Source organism: Alligator mississippiensis, chromosome 3 (assembly GCF_030867095.1).
Source record: "Alligator mississippiensis isolate rAllMis1 chromosome 3, rAllMis1, whole genome shotgun sequence".
Taxonomy (NCBI): domain Eukaryota; kingdom Metazoa; phylum Chordata; order Crocodylia; family Alligatoridae; genus Alligator; species Alligator mississippiensis.
The window spans coordinates 80,201,257-80,216,275 of NC_081826.1; the positions used below are offsets into that span (position 1 = coordinate 80,201,257).

Below are 15,019 nucleotides of genomic sequence, written 5' to 3' on the forward strand. Positions count from 1 at the left end.
CCTCTTCTGCTTTCATTGTAGTTGACAATAGTTTTATATCTTATAAACAGGTGAAGATTAAAACAATGTCTGCTGAATTAGAGGAAAAGCAAAGAGAAAGCTTGAAGAATAAAGAAGCAGCTTTAAAGAGAATAGCTGACATTGTGGAACCACTGGCTGACCTGGAAGCAAAATTTAAAAAAAGTAAAAATACATATAAAGAAAATAATAAGGTGATTTTTTCTTAACTTCAAATGGTAATTTAGAATGTATCTCAAAATATTTGTGCTAGTAAAAATGTTTACTAAAACTTAGTGGTTTTTAATGACTAAATCAAGAGAACTTACGAGATTCAGCTTTTTAGGCTGCATAGTTGTGCCTTATACTATATCTATCTGTATGGGGAATGAGAAATATACAACAGAAAAGCTAACTTGGAATTAATTAATCTCAACAGACATCTTGTCTCATTCTCTTCTAGCTTTTATGTTGTTTATTTCAGGAGAAAATTGAAGAACTATATATAGCACAGGCTTTGTATATGTCTTCTGCAACCAGCTTTTCAGTTGCTGCTTCTTGGTCACTCTTTTCTTCTCAGCCCAGTGGGTCAGAATGATGGAACAAGAAATTCCTCTGTCCAGGAAGAGCTCCATCAGAGCCAGGGGCAGGAAAAGGAAGTTGTGTGCCAGATCTTTACTCTGTTTCTGTGCTCCCATGCATTTTGGCTTTTTCAGATGCATCATACTTTTCCAGGCTCCATTTTTCTTGACAGCGAATTTTATCTTTTTTGTCTGAATGAAGGACCCTTCCTCATTCTTCAGTTTGGTGCCTTCCAGCGCACTTCTCTTGTCATCCTCAAAGGGAACAATGAGTAAATAGCCTTGCCTCTAATCAGCTTTTCACTGGTGGCTACATAGCTTGCTTTTCCACATTTGAAAAGTATGGTGGCAATGAGGTGAGATGCTTTTCTCTTTATCCAATAGGAAAACTGTCAGATAAGCAAAACTTCTGTCCATTCCAATAAACAGGTCTGGCCCACAGGCCAAATCTGGCTGCAATGCCGCGGCATATGGCCTGTTGGAATCCCTATGGGTTGGACAAATTGGCAGATGGGAAGCGGTACAACCTTCATGAAACAGGGTCCAGCCCTGCCTGGGCAATTGCAACACGGCAGGATCAGGGCCAGGGCTGTCCACCATGCATCTGAATTGGACTGGGCTGCTTCATAACCCCACCCCGGGCTGTCTGGGCCAAGCTGCTCCCTGTTTTTCCCCCCCATGTGTCCATATTAGGGGCATTCCACCCTACCCAACCCTGTCCTGTCGGTCCAGATCAGGTCTGAGCTCCCCTGCATCCTTCCCCTGTGCATCTGGGTCAAAGCTGCTCTGCCCCTGCCCCAGTGTGTTCGGATTGGGACTGCTTCCCCCACCCCCTATATGTCTGGATCAGGGCTGGGTTGCTCTCCCCTCTCCCATGTATCTAGATTGGGGCTGCTCCACCCTGCACTCCCTGGTGGTCAGATCAGGGTCAGGCAACATAACTCTCCTGTGACTGGATGGGGCCCTGCTGTGCCAGCCAGATTTGACCTGTGGCTAGGCCTGGCACTGCCCATCTGATCCATGAAGCAAAACATTTGAGCACCATTGGTTTAGGTAAATAGAACAAATTACTCGGCCATATCCAAAGGGTGACAGGAAGGGAGAAATAAAAAGGCCACAGGCTGCCTCCTTCCTATAAGACATCAAATGCAATGTAATTTAAAGGTTGAGAATTAGGCACGTACTGCTTCATTTCCTTACTTCAACTTCCTTGTAGGAGATAGGCTCAACAAGCAAAAGTTCCTTCAGGGCAAACCATTTCCAAGCCCACCCCGAAGAGGAACATCTTCTGCATCACTTATCAGGGGAGTTGGCTTTAGAGGATCTCTTGATTCAAAAACGTTCAGCCACTATAATGAAACATATTGCACCTAATTACAAGTAATTAAAGAGAATACTTTTGTTGGCACTCTTCATAAAACATATCTGGGCAGCTGCCCAGAAGCAAAGTAAATTCTCTGTGTGGCTCTGATTACAGTAGCAGAACAGGTCGACAAGGCAGAGAAGGAACAAACACACAAAAACAGCACTAAACACAAAGAAAACCAATATTGGTGGTAAGGCCTAATGCAATTGTTATTTGAGAGTCAGGAAAATACTATAGCATTTGAGATATAGGCCTCCAGTACTATACCATCTGTAAAAATAACCAATATAATTGGGCGGGGTGGAAGGTGTAATGATGCTAGTAACCTGTCAGCTGGCACTGTTTCCACCTCTTCCTCATCTTTATTTTTCTGTAAATATTTATAGCATTTATGCCTCTGACTTCATTCCTAAGAGCAGCCACACCACTTCTATCTTCAAATCCTTTATTTTCTTCTAATATTGAAATCCTTTTCAAGAAGAAAACATGCAAACAAAAAAAAAGAGTTGTGAACAGGATATACAACTTTTTTTTTTAAATTATGGAAGACTATTTGTAGATCAGTGGTTCTCAACGTTGCTGGACTGAAGGCACCCATCAAAATGCCAGCTTTTAGCTTTCATGGGTGCTTGTACATGCAACGAGGGTTTAATTCTCCCTAAATTGAAATGGTGGGTTTTTAAAAACCCACTGTTTCCACCCTTTCAACGTAGGGAGAATTAAACCCCTGTTGTATGTACAAGGGTGAGGGGGCCTGACCGCCCCCCCAGCCTATCTGCTTCTCCCACGGCCGGGCAGGGGAGATCTTGTGGCCGCCTATAAATTTATTAGGGGAGGTCAATGGGGAATAGGGGAAGCGCTGTTTACCAAGGCGCCCCAGGGAGTGACTAGGAATAACAGGTGTAAACTAGTTGAGAGTGGATTTAGGTTAGATATTAGGAAAAAAATTTTCACAGTAAGGGTGGCCAGGATCTGGAATGGGCTTCCAAGAGAGGTGGTGCTATCGCCTAGCTTGGAGGTCTTCAGGAGGAGGCTAGATAGTCACCTGGCTGGGGTCAACTGACCTCGGTCCTCTTTCCTGCCAGGGGCAGGGGGTCGGACACGATCTATTGTGGTCCCTTCCGACTCTACAATCTATGAATCTATGAACCCTCACCACAACTACACGATGGGTGGTGGCCCACTGGCTGGCACAGCATCTGAGTGAGATCTGGGGGTTACGATTGACCAGAAGATGAATATGAGCCAGTAGTGCGATGAGGTCACCAGGAAGGCAAATAGAACCCTGGCATGCATCAGCCAATTTGTGTCCAGTAGAGCCAGGGAAGTGCTCCTCCCTCTCTATTTGGCACTGGTGAGGCCTCAGTTGGAGTACTGTGTCCAGTTCTGGGCACCGCACTTCAAAAAGGAAATGGATAAGTTTGAGAGAGTACAAAGAATAGCCACCCACATGGTCAAGGGCAAGGAGGATAGGCCCTATGAGGAGAGATTTGGGGAATTAGGCCTGTTCAGTTTGAGTAACAGAAGGCTGAAAGGTGACATGATAGCCACCTACAAGAACATCGGGGTGAACACCAAGATTTAGGTGAGCAACTCTTCAGGAAGACACTTCAAGGGAGGACAAGGACCAACAGACATAAGCTTATAGAGGGTAAATTCAGACTATATATAAGGAAGAACTTCTTCTCTAAGGGTCGCCAGAATCTGGAACACACTCCCAGCAGATGTGGTGCAGTCACCATCCTTGGAGGTGTTCAAGAGGAAGTTGGACAGGCTCACCTTGTTGAGCTTGTCTGAGCCCAATAACTTCCTGCCCATGGCAGGGGACCGGAATTGATGATCTTATAGTTCCCTTCTGGTTCTACAATTCTGATTCTATGATCCTATGATACACACGTCCCTTCTCTTATTTAGAAGCAATAAAGAGCACCCATCAGTCCTAAACTTGTGATGAGGCCTATGCAGTGTTAGTTGAAAGCCTTGTGATTTTTTCCTTAGCAGAATCATTTAGTCTTTTGAGACTATGCCACAAAAGGCCATAGCTTTTGTTATAGTGGATTATACTGAAGATTTATGCAAGGATGAGGAAACCCACCAACTATTCTCATCCTGCTATACTGTTTGCCATAGATGATGTAATGCAGTGTAGTTCTCATTTAGATGATCATACAAATCATATTCCTGAAACTCCTGAAAAGACTACCTCATCAGTATACTAGATTTAAGCTTTGCCTATTCAGTTTTGGGGCCCCATACCTCAAGAAGGATGTGGAGAGTTTGGAAAGAGTCCAGTACAGAGAAACAAAAAATATTAGGGGCCTGGGAGGCATAACTTATGAGGCAAGGCTGCAAGAACTAGGGTTATTTAGTTTGGAGAAGAGAAAATTGAAGGGAGATTTGATAACAATCTTCAAATACCTGAAAGATGACTATAGAGAGGATGGAAATGGGCTTTTCTCTGTGATACCAGGGTATAGGATTAGGAGAAATGGCCTCAAGATGCAGCAGAGAAAATTTAGGTTGGATATTAGGAGGAACATTTTGTCTATGAGGGTGGACAGGCAATGGAACAGGCTACCTAGAGCAGGAGATGTCAACTGGAGGTATTTGGAAGGGTGCTGGGGGTATGTGTGGATGGGTGGGGACAGAGTGCTGCCACTCACCACCCGTGCCGCTGCCTCCCAGGAGCAGGGGGCAGGCCAGGGGTAGTGGCTTCCCTCTGGAGGCCACACAGGTGCCACCTGGCTGACTGGATGTGGGGGGGGGGGAAGCTCACATGCAGCGACCACTGCTGCTATCCACCACCCTGCACCACTGCAGCTGCATGCAGTCTCCCCCTACCTGCCACACTCTGTGTCTGGCCACTGCCACCAGGAGGGGTACACTCCCTAAAAAAGTTTGATAACCCCTGACCTAGAGAAACTGAGGAGTTGCCATCCTTGGAAGTTTTCAAGAGCAAGATAGACAATTGGCTGCAATAGTTTAGTTGTGGATAATCCTGCTTTAAGTAGGGGCTGGTTAAGATGATTTTGTGAGGTCCCTTCCAGCCTTGCTTTCCTCTGATTTTTCATAACTTTCCTTCTTTTGATCAGTGTCAATGTGCAAAGCCTTGCAGACAATTCTACTGCCATATATTGTGTAAACAGGCAGGCAGAAACAGTAGCATGACATAGGGTGGGTGAGCGGGATGTGCTCAGAGTGCTGGGAAGGTGTGGGAGGGGGCAGCACTTCAGTTTTCCTTGCTAATCTTGCACTTTCTGGTTGCATATTGCAGTGGCATGGGCTATTTATGTCATGGAATCCAAGGTGTTCTGGAAAACAGTTTCATAGGGTGTCAGTGGAGTTTGCTGCTGCTGGGGGGAGCACTGACCCTGTTTGGGGGTTTTTTGCTGTTGAAATCAGCAATATTTTGTCCTCCCAACATGGTCTTCAGTGGCAAAAAAATGGGATCAAGATCTCCCATCCCCTCCAGCAGCAGTGAGTTTCACAGCCATTTTAGAGAACTACCATTCCCAAAATACTTTGCACTCTGTGACATTGCCCATGATGTTGCTTGCTGCTGCTCCTGAATGTTGCCTAGTGGAGGAAAGGTAAGAAAAGACTTCCTTGAGCACATTTTGCCCATGTTATGCCTCTAGGCAGAGGCTTGCTTTCATTGTACCAGCCAAATATTTTTTTGAATACGTGAGAAGAGAGATGATGCTTTACATGTCTGACAGAAAACAACATGAATTTAAACTGCAGTAAAAAGCATGAATTGTCTCTCAAGATCACAGCTTTAATTTTATCATAGTGTGAACTTCTCCAAAGGATTTCTTTCTTACAAAAGAGAATGCGAAGTATTTGCATTCTGTGCTAGTCAGTACAGAACTTGGCCATTGAACTGAGGCTGTTGTAGAGGACTGGCCCCAAGAGTTTCTTGATGCCTTCAATGCTTTTGCTACAGCCAGGTTTCAGAAAAATCTTGTGAACGTATTATTTTCAATTTGGATATGTGAATTTTGGTTCTCAAACTGAACCATGGGTATAAGAACTTCTATGACCTCTTTCAGCCCAATCTTTTGCTGTCAAATTACAGTTGGATTCTACTGTTTAGCCTTGTGTCCACTGAAAGAATTTTCTGTGCAGACTCACCTTTGTTTTCATTCTTAGTACAGTTTGCTGACTATTGAGTAAATAACCTGTCAGTCCAGACCCTTTACTTTCTCTGTGGCTGCCAGGCTGTGGCCTTAAACTTGGGGCCTTGACCTTCCCAGAACAGCTGCTCGTCCTGGTCTGCCCCCTCTCCGACTGATGAGTTATGGTGAGCAAGCTGGCCTAAAACCTCCGCCCAGATCTAAGCATCTGCCCACTCCCTGCCAGAAGAGCAGCTGACCCATCACTCCCTCCCATATAAATCCCTGACCCAGAAGAAGGTGTGTCTGAATAACAGGGCTTGACCTGATCCCAGACTGCCTTACTGTTCCCTCTACCTCATGTTCCTCATCTGCTCCTGGTCTGATCTCCTGGCTCTTCGGCCCAGCTTGCCTCTGACTGCATTCTGTGTGATCCTTTGGCTTCCTGGTTCAGTTCGTTCCCAGACCCAGTTCTTGGTTTGAACTCTTGCCTTCCTGACCTGGCCTGTACCTGAATTCTGTTTGCTCCTCCTGACCCTGGTCAGCACTTTGTTCCTTGAGTGGCCCCTGACCTAACTGCCTGTGACCTGGCACTAGTTTGCTCAGACTGAATGCTCTGTGAAGAGGGGACAGCATGAAACATAATTCCCTGCCAGAGTGTTCGTACCCATCCAACTTGATGGCTGCAACTTGGGGTGTCCCCAGGCCAGACCAGATCAGTTGACTCAGTTAGCCTCTTCCCATCATACTGGAAGTCCAGGTACAGCAGTTGCTTGCAGAAAGCCAGTCCTTCCAATCCCAGGCAGTGTACCACCAGGAGAACCAACAACACTGGTGTGAGGAGGCACGAGGGCTTGTGGGAGGCTATTGCTGCACTCCAGGGCCATCCAGAGGAATCCCCTGCCTGTCTCTTATTACCCAAAAGGTTTGATGGGGACCTGCAACACTTCAGGAGCTTCCTTATTCAGTATTGCATTTTATTCTTAGTCCTGCTCAACACTTACAAGGAACAGGCAAGCCTTATCTTAAGTCTTTTGAAAGGGCATGCCCTCAACTGGGCCTTCCTGTTAATGGATCATAGCAGCCTTGTCCTTCAGGACTGAGAGGTATTCCTGCAGGAGTTTGACTTCAACTGGGCCTGGACAGCAAAAATCACACTAAGAAATCTCTGGCAGGATACTGCCACTGCCTATGCATCTCTTTTTTTTTTTTCTGCTGTTATGCTGCAGATGCCCACTAGAATAGGGCGGTCCAGCATTACCAATTCCAGTAGGTGCTCCAGGAGTGGAGGGAGCAGAAGAGGTATTTGCTGCTCCCTCTGGTTCTTTACCCCACTGTTGCTAGTCCAGAACCCAACAGTGGGGGACACTGTTGCTGTAACTTATATGATCAGGAATGATGCTGCTGATGCGAGCCAGGTTTCCATGGGAGAGATTCAAGGACACAATTATGCCCTGTGCCTCAATGGTAGGGATGACACACTAGGCATTGTGCTTTCACAACAACAGGGTGTGAAAAAGGCCTTCACCCCTGCACCTTTTTCTTCCTGCAAGCTCACCCCAGCAGAACAAAACTATGAGACCTTGAAACACAAACCCTTGGCCATCAGAGCAGCTTTTAGGGAGTGGCATCATTACCTTGAAGGACTATACTATGAGGTACAGGTTCTTATGGGCCATTGAAAGCTGGAATACATTTGAAAGGCTACTTAATCAGAGGCAACTCTGGTGGACATTCCTTTTTCTCTCAATTCAGTTTCAACACAGCTTACCAACCCAGGCCTAGAAATGGGAAGTCAGACACCCTGTGTTGGAAGACTGTATGATATAGACTCGTCTCAAGAGCCACCAGAACCCAGGCCTATTCTGAAGCCCCACAACTTAATTGGTGCCACATGACCAACAGACATGCTTTCTCTGCCTCTTGCTACCATCTGAGAGAAAATGCTCCCAGAAGAGCAAGCCATCTTTGCTGAATAACCATACCAGGTCCAGAATGGGGTCATATTTACCTGGGTTAAGGTCTATGTATTACCAGGTCAGGTGAGGCAACCTTCTTTCACCTAAGTCATGACCCCCAGTTAGCAGGCTACCTTGGAACTGAGGAGATCAGTTGGTAGGTCTTTTCCTACTTTTGATGGCCATGGACGTGGAAGGCAATGCAGCCTTTTGTCAGTTCTTGCAATGTTTGTGCCCAAACTAAGAGACTCAGTCAAAGACTGTATGGACTCCTTCAGTCCCTTCTCACTCTGCCTGCCATAGTCTGTCATATCTTTGTACTTTATTACAGAGCTATCCACATCAAATGGTTGTTCTGTGATCCTGACAGTAACAGATCAGTTGACTAAATGGCTGATTTTATCCTATGCACAGGTGTTCCCTCAGCTAAGGGGAGTGCCTGACTGTATAGGTTGTCTCCACGGCCTTCTGGACTGAGCATCTGAATTGCATCTGCTCACAGTTTAACTCTTCAGCCCGGTTTTCCACTGACTCTGCACTCTGCCTGATTCTTCAGCTCCCCAACTCAGCTCATTCCCAGACTCAGTTCTCAGACTGACCTCCTAGCTTCCTGACCTGGCTTATACTTGGATTCTGTTCACACCTCCATGCTCCGAACAGCACCTTGTCCCTGAGTGGCCCTTGCATCTAAGCCCCAGGAGCACACAGGACCATGTTCAGCTATGCAACAATTCAAATATACAATAAAAATAAAAGTAAAAAATATGTTAAAATTGCTGATATGATAGTGTATTTTTGATGCAGGTATAATATATCAAAATGGCTCCATAAAATTACAAAAAAGATATTTCTAATAGCTAATAGTATTTTCAAAACAACGTATTAATGTCAGTGAGTAATGTTGTTAGCCCTTCCCCAAGTAAAATTTAGTAGAAACAATGTGACAAAGATCACATTGTTAGTCTTCTAGAGACTTAGAGGGGTGTGGTTTGAGTTATGTATCATTGTCTTTAGCTGTACATTTGTTTCGGTCTTAAAAGCTTGGAAACAAAGTTTGTACAAGCTGATTTATATGTGAATAATGTGCAAAAGATGCTGGTAATTTCAAAGAAGAGATGAGAGTGATTAAAAGTTAAAAGTATTGTTGCTGAATGAGAATATTAATGTTTTTATTTAGTGCAAGTAGTTACACACAGCCTGTAATTTTAAAAAATCTTCAAAGTAAAAACTTTAGGTAACTACCATTTTACATTTTTGTTTATGAACAGAGTAATTTACAAATGTTATTTACTGCAAACATTAATAATAACTTGGATAATGTAATATTTTGTATTTATGATGCAAACATTTAGTACAAAATGAGACACCTAAAATTAATTTTGTTCATATGCTAATTAATAACAGACTGGATTAATGAGCAATGTAGAAGGAGAGATCTCAATACATTATTTTCTTCTACCAGTTTTTTGTGGCTGTCTTAAGTGGTATTCCTTGTGTTAGTTTGTAGTCACTAAACCTTAAGTGTTTTTTCTTTCTTTCCTGCTATTTTCATGCAAACTATTCAAAATACACATTTTGAATACAGAAAATCTACTCATTAGCTGGCAAAATAAACTCACGGAACCATGAGGAGGAAAGGCTTTTGTGAAGCAGTGATATTCTGTTATATGACAGTATATAGTATGTGAACCAATGTAGCTATTTTGTCTGTTTTAAAATGTGTTATGTAGTTGAAAATATATCAGAAATCAAACTCCTGAATGTACAGCATGGCTAAAGAATGAACCACATGAAATAATAGTTGCTTTAGGGAAAATAGGAATGAACTTATAAATGGTAACTTTTAAAGAAAAGTATTTAATGGCTAATATATTTTATAATTTCTGCAGAAATAAGGGCAATTATTTTGCATACTAACACATCTCTCTATGCATATATTTTCCAGAAACTCTCCAATTTGAATCGAAGGATACAAGAACTAGATGAACAGCAGAAACAAGCAGAACAACAATTGGAGCACAGAAAGAGTATTGTGCAGAAACAATTAAGTGATACACAGGTGAATAATTTAATATCTGGAAGTTATTTTTGAACTAGGTTTAATTCCAAAGGTTTGCCTGTCATTTCTACTCAGTTGCTTTAGATGTATATGCATATTCTGCATGTACTATTTTCTCTTTCCTGCTTGAACTAACCTATCAGGTCCATAGCCTTGAGACAGGGTAAAGTACAAAGCAGAATTGATACTGAGGTCATTGAGAAGTCCTCCGCTTTCTTCATTTGCTACAGTGGCTGAGATTGCTTGGGGGGCTTTAGAAAAGCAATGGAGAAAATCAATAAAGAAAGAAAAAGATTTGGGCTGTAATAGAAACTGCCTGCTGATTGCACTTTTGCTCAGCAGATGGCATCTTTTTGTAAATGATGGCTTATATTTGCTATATTAGTTACTAAACTGTATAATCTACCAAAGGGAATTATTTGAATTTTATTACTGAACACTACATTTTATATAAGTACGGTTATAAGCATTTGTAAGAAACAAGCATTTTCTTTTAGGAATTTTCATTGTTGTTATCCTTTCATTACTATAGTGTATATAAACTTTAGATAGATATTATGGTATCAGAGATGAGTCATATAGTTTATAGGTAAACAAAGAAAATGTTTTTAGTTTATCCAGTGTAGTCTTTTTATTTTATGCATTTAGTAGTTCTGGTGAGGAAAACTTCTGGACTATCATCCCCTACAGAGGAAGAACTTAATTTGAGGGCTTGATTATTTTCTCATGTTGCTACATTGAAGTGGGAGGGCAAAGTTTCTTTCCTCTTCTTCAAGTTGTAGTGCTTGAGATCTACAAAAGAGACCAGGTGTTTTTCATTGGATCTTCAAATAGCTGCAGAAGGCTGAAGGATTAGCACGGAGTTCCAATGACTGCACAGCTCTCTAGTGTACTTCTTTCCAATGCTAATACTACTTGCCTTGGCTCTCTGTTTTCTCCCAGCCCATCATGCAGATTTGTTGATGGAAGGTGCCAGAGACAGTACAACTTCTGACCTTGCAGAGTCAAAAATATATGATTCTCTCAAGGTGAATTGTATTTCTGGAAAAGACGTGATGTTTTAAGTAGGGTTAGCAAACGAGTTAGTTGACTGGTGAATTAATATCAGTTGACTGGTCAATTTACCACCTGTTATTTGACCACAGTCAAAATATTCCATGAAATCAAGACTCTACTTGTGTAAGTGGTAACCTACCTTTTTATTGCATCATGGTGAGGGCTTCTTGCCCCTCAATTCTGCATGAATCGGGATACTCAGAGGTAGAGACATGCATGCACACACTCCATTTAGGAGTAGGCATCCTGTGTCCTATTCTTTTTTCCTGAGATCTCTCTGCCTCCCTTCCTTTCCCTCTATTAAGCCATGTGTGACTGTAGGGCCTATTTGTTGCGTAGTGACAGCAAAATTAATCCCATCAGGAATTACAAGCCCCTCTCAAAGGCTAGATGGAGACTACTAAGTGCAAACAAGAGATTCCCTGGGACAAATGACAGAACCGAAATGAGGGTGAAGGTTAGAAGTTAATGACCAGCCAGTGTCCATTACTCCCTACAGGCATCTTAGGAGCCGCCCAGTGAAACTCTGCTCAGAGACACTTATGGATAGGAGAAAGAAAGATAGTTAGCCCTGCATTTGCTCATGTTCCATGTCACCACCATCTCTTTTCTGGTGAGGTAAATGGACAGATTGGCCAAGACCAGAAGGGAGATTGACCAAAAGGTCCTTGGATTTTGTGAGGCTACAATCGAACTGCCTGTGCTGAGGGAGGAAGTAGAACCAGCAGCATGGAAAAGATTCTCCTGCTGGCCATCTGCTGTAACTGCAGGCCTCTCAAAACAGGAAGAGAAACACTTGGTTCAGGGAGTAGGAAGTAGGAAGGCAAACCTGTACAGAAGCAGTCATCTGATGTAGGTCACAGGTGCCCTTGGGCCCAGTGCAGGTGTTGTGGGGAGGAGGGGCTACCAAGGCCTTCCAGGTGGACTGGCCATCTGTTCTGGGAAGTCCTTGGAAGCACTGGACTCTTGAGTTTTCTAGGAGATAAAGTAGCTGTTAGAAACAACTGAAGGCTATAGGTTGAATTGAATACAAGAGATACTGTGAGAGTGGCTATCCCACAACTCTCCATACTCATTTTTTTTTTTAAAGCTTTTTAGTCAAAAGGTACATGGAAAAATGGTTAAAGCTCACTGCAAGTTCTGTTCTTTTGAGGATGTAACACATGCAGATAGAATGGAGAAACAGCTGAAAGGATAAACTGGTCTGCATTACAATTTGTTTTTCCTTCACATTCTCCTTCTACTTCATCCTCAGTAGCAACATCTTCACAAAGCACAGTGTCTTTTAATGAAGGTGCGAATGATAATGGAAGTGAAGGTAGTTCAGTTTCTACATAGCCCAATAACATTTTGCTACTCTGTGTGTTTCAGTATCAAGAATTCCTGAAAAGTTTCACTAAGCTAGTAGTATGAGTTTTTTAGATCACATGTCTGATGACCAGAAAAATGAATTTGATTTGTATAAATTGCCAGAGATATTTATGCCAAGAATATACCATTTCAGTTAGCTGAAAATTGTTATGCGCTAGAATTTTTTTAATTGTGTTGAATTCGCAAAATTCCAAGTAGCAAATGGCTTACAGGAGCTGTTCTAAATGCTGGACTGGAAAATGTGAAAAAGAGAGTTAGTGTTCTTATTGCACAAGGTCCTCATTTGTCCTTACTGTTTGGTGGATGGAGCAGAATTCACACTGAAGGATGTCGTTACCTTCATGGTAACAACTCCAGACTCAGACTTACTAATTCTAATGCACAACTGAGCATCGCTGCACAACCCAATATATTGCTCACCAGTTTAAAAATATCATCAATAAATGGGTTTACAGAAGATTATTTCAGTTATAACTGACAGTGCGACTAATACAGTTACCCAAGCCACCTCTCACAAAGTGCCAGCTCATAGTTTTCACTTGTTTTTTTGACTATGAAAAAATACCAGAGCAGTTGTTCTCTGGCAAAAAACTCAGAAAGACCACTACAGGTCAGACTGTTTTTGGCACTGTGGATTCCTATTTGAAATCTCTGGGTTTATCTTATGAGTCATGTGTAGGTGTTTGCACAGCTACCAGTACTAATACTGTGCACTCTCTGTGGCACTCCTAAAAGGATCACATGGCACCCCAGGGTACCATGACGTCCTAGTTGAGAATCCATTGTACTAACATACAAGCTGCCTAGGCTTTGTTGATAAATTAGTATCCATACTTGTTTTCTGGATGCCCATGTGATGCAGCTCTTCATTCATGATGCTGAAGATCTGGCAACTTCCTCATCACAGGTGTCAAAACTGAACAACATTTTCAAGTTTTTCAAAAATAAAAAAGTACCAACAGCTATATTTGAGTGTCACTTAGTACAGCACTCAGTTGGATCCACACTGAGTAAGCTGCGTCGTACTCACTGGGCATCCTATATTAAATCTCTCAGGGATCTTCAGAAATGCCAGAAAGCACTTCAATCACCTACTGTTGAAGAAGGTATGGTGAGGTTTTGCCCTCAGACAAACCACAGTTGACTTTCTTGATGATCATGTTTTCTAGCTGAGAAAATTTATTTCACTGCCTGAGTTTGTTGCTCAGTTTGTTCACGATACAGAAAATGATAGCTCTATATTGTCTGATGCCAAGAATGAGTTCCTGATCGTTAAGAAACTTATTTACAAGAATACTGAACAAAGTCCGCTTACAAAGGTCTAAGTGGGAAAAAAAACCCAGACAAGATATTATCAGAGAAAATCAAATGATCACTCTTCCACATAATGTTGCCTACATTTTTGATCCATGTTTCTAGGGCTGTGATCTTTCTGATGATGAATTTAGTCCTGCTTGCAGCCTTATATTGGCTATTGCAAGTTTTAAAAGATATAAAAGCAAAGAAATAATTCTAGTGGAGGTAGCAAATTGTAAAGCAGACAGAAGTCCATTCAGTTGTAAAACAATATGGAGTGCAGTCCTAGCAGTTGAATCAAAACAGCTTGCCTCTTCATCATAGTAGAAAGAGTTGTATCCTCCTTGCTGACTAGCGAGTATGGTAGAAATGCTTTTAATGCTTCCAGGGATATATGTTGTAGCTGTGTTGGTCTAAGAAACAGAGACAAACAAAACTCTTGGGTTAGAAGTTATATCTTTTATTAGACCAACTAAACAGTAGCCAAAAAAAATCTTTCTTTGCAAGCTTTTGGGTCCAAACTTTCTTAGTTAGGCTGAGGAGAATTCAAAGATTGTAAGAATTCTCCCATGTAGGAAAGAAACTTCATTTTGCACAGGGGAGGCAGAGGGTGGAAGTTTCTTTCCCCTTGGATTTTTTCCTCTGAGTAATCCAGGGGGAAAAACTTCCACCCTCTACCTAACCCTGTGAAAAATGAAGTTTCTTTTCTACTTGGGAGAACGTTTACAATCTTTGAATCCTCCTCAGCCTTATGAAAGGTATTTAGACCCAAAAGCTTGCAAAGAGAATGTATTTTTGCTACTATTTAGTTGGTCTAATAAAGGATATGGCCTCTAACCCAAGAGTTTTGTTTGTCTCTCTAACGCCTCCATGTGCTACTATATGTGCAGAATGAAATTGGTCAGTGTAACAGGCTTGGAGTATCCAACTTTCCCCTTGTGGTCAGACTCATCTGCCAGTGCTCCCCAGCCTCCTCTACCTACTGTCTCACCTGCTTCAACTTTATCTTAATACATATTTAAGGGAAAGCTGCCTCCAGAGGTTGGGGTAACTTCTTTGGTGTTTTCTCTTCTTTTAGTGCTAGTTACTCACCCCTACCTCAATCTGCGGGGGTACTCTGCCCAAACTCCATGGGGTGCACTTTCCCTTCAAGATGACCTTAATCATGCCTTATGGCTATAATTTTGGGCTCCAGCTGCCCCCATAGCCATGTCCATACC

General features: G+C 42.5%; 1 protein-coding gene across 1 annotated transcript in view; it reads left to right on the forward strand.

Moving 5' to 3' along the window:
* CCDC178 (coiled-coil domain containing 178) overlaps window positions 1–15,019 on the forward strand; it is a 381,945-nt gene that overhangs the window by 132,942 nt on the left and 233,984 nt on the right. Inside the window, exons 14-15 of the mRNA XM_059724137.1 lie at window positions 51–212; window positions 9,963–10,076. Coding sequence (XP_059580120.1) covers window positions 51–212; window positions 9,963–10,076 — 276 coding nt within the window. The remainder of the gene's footprint in view (window positions 1–50; window positions 213–9,962; window positions 10,077–15,019) is intronic.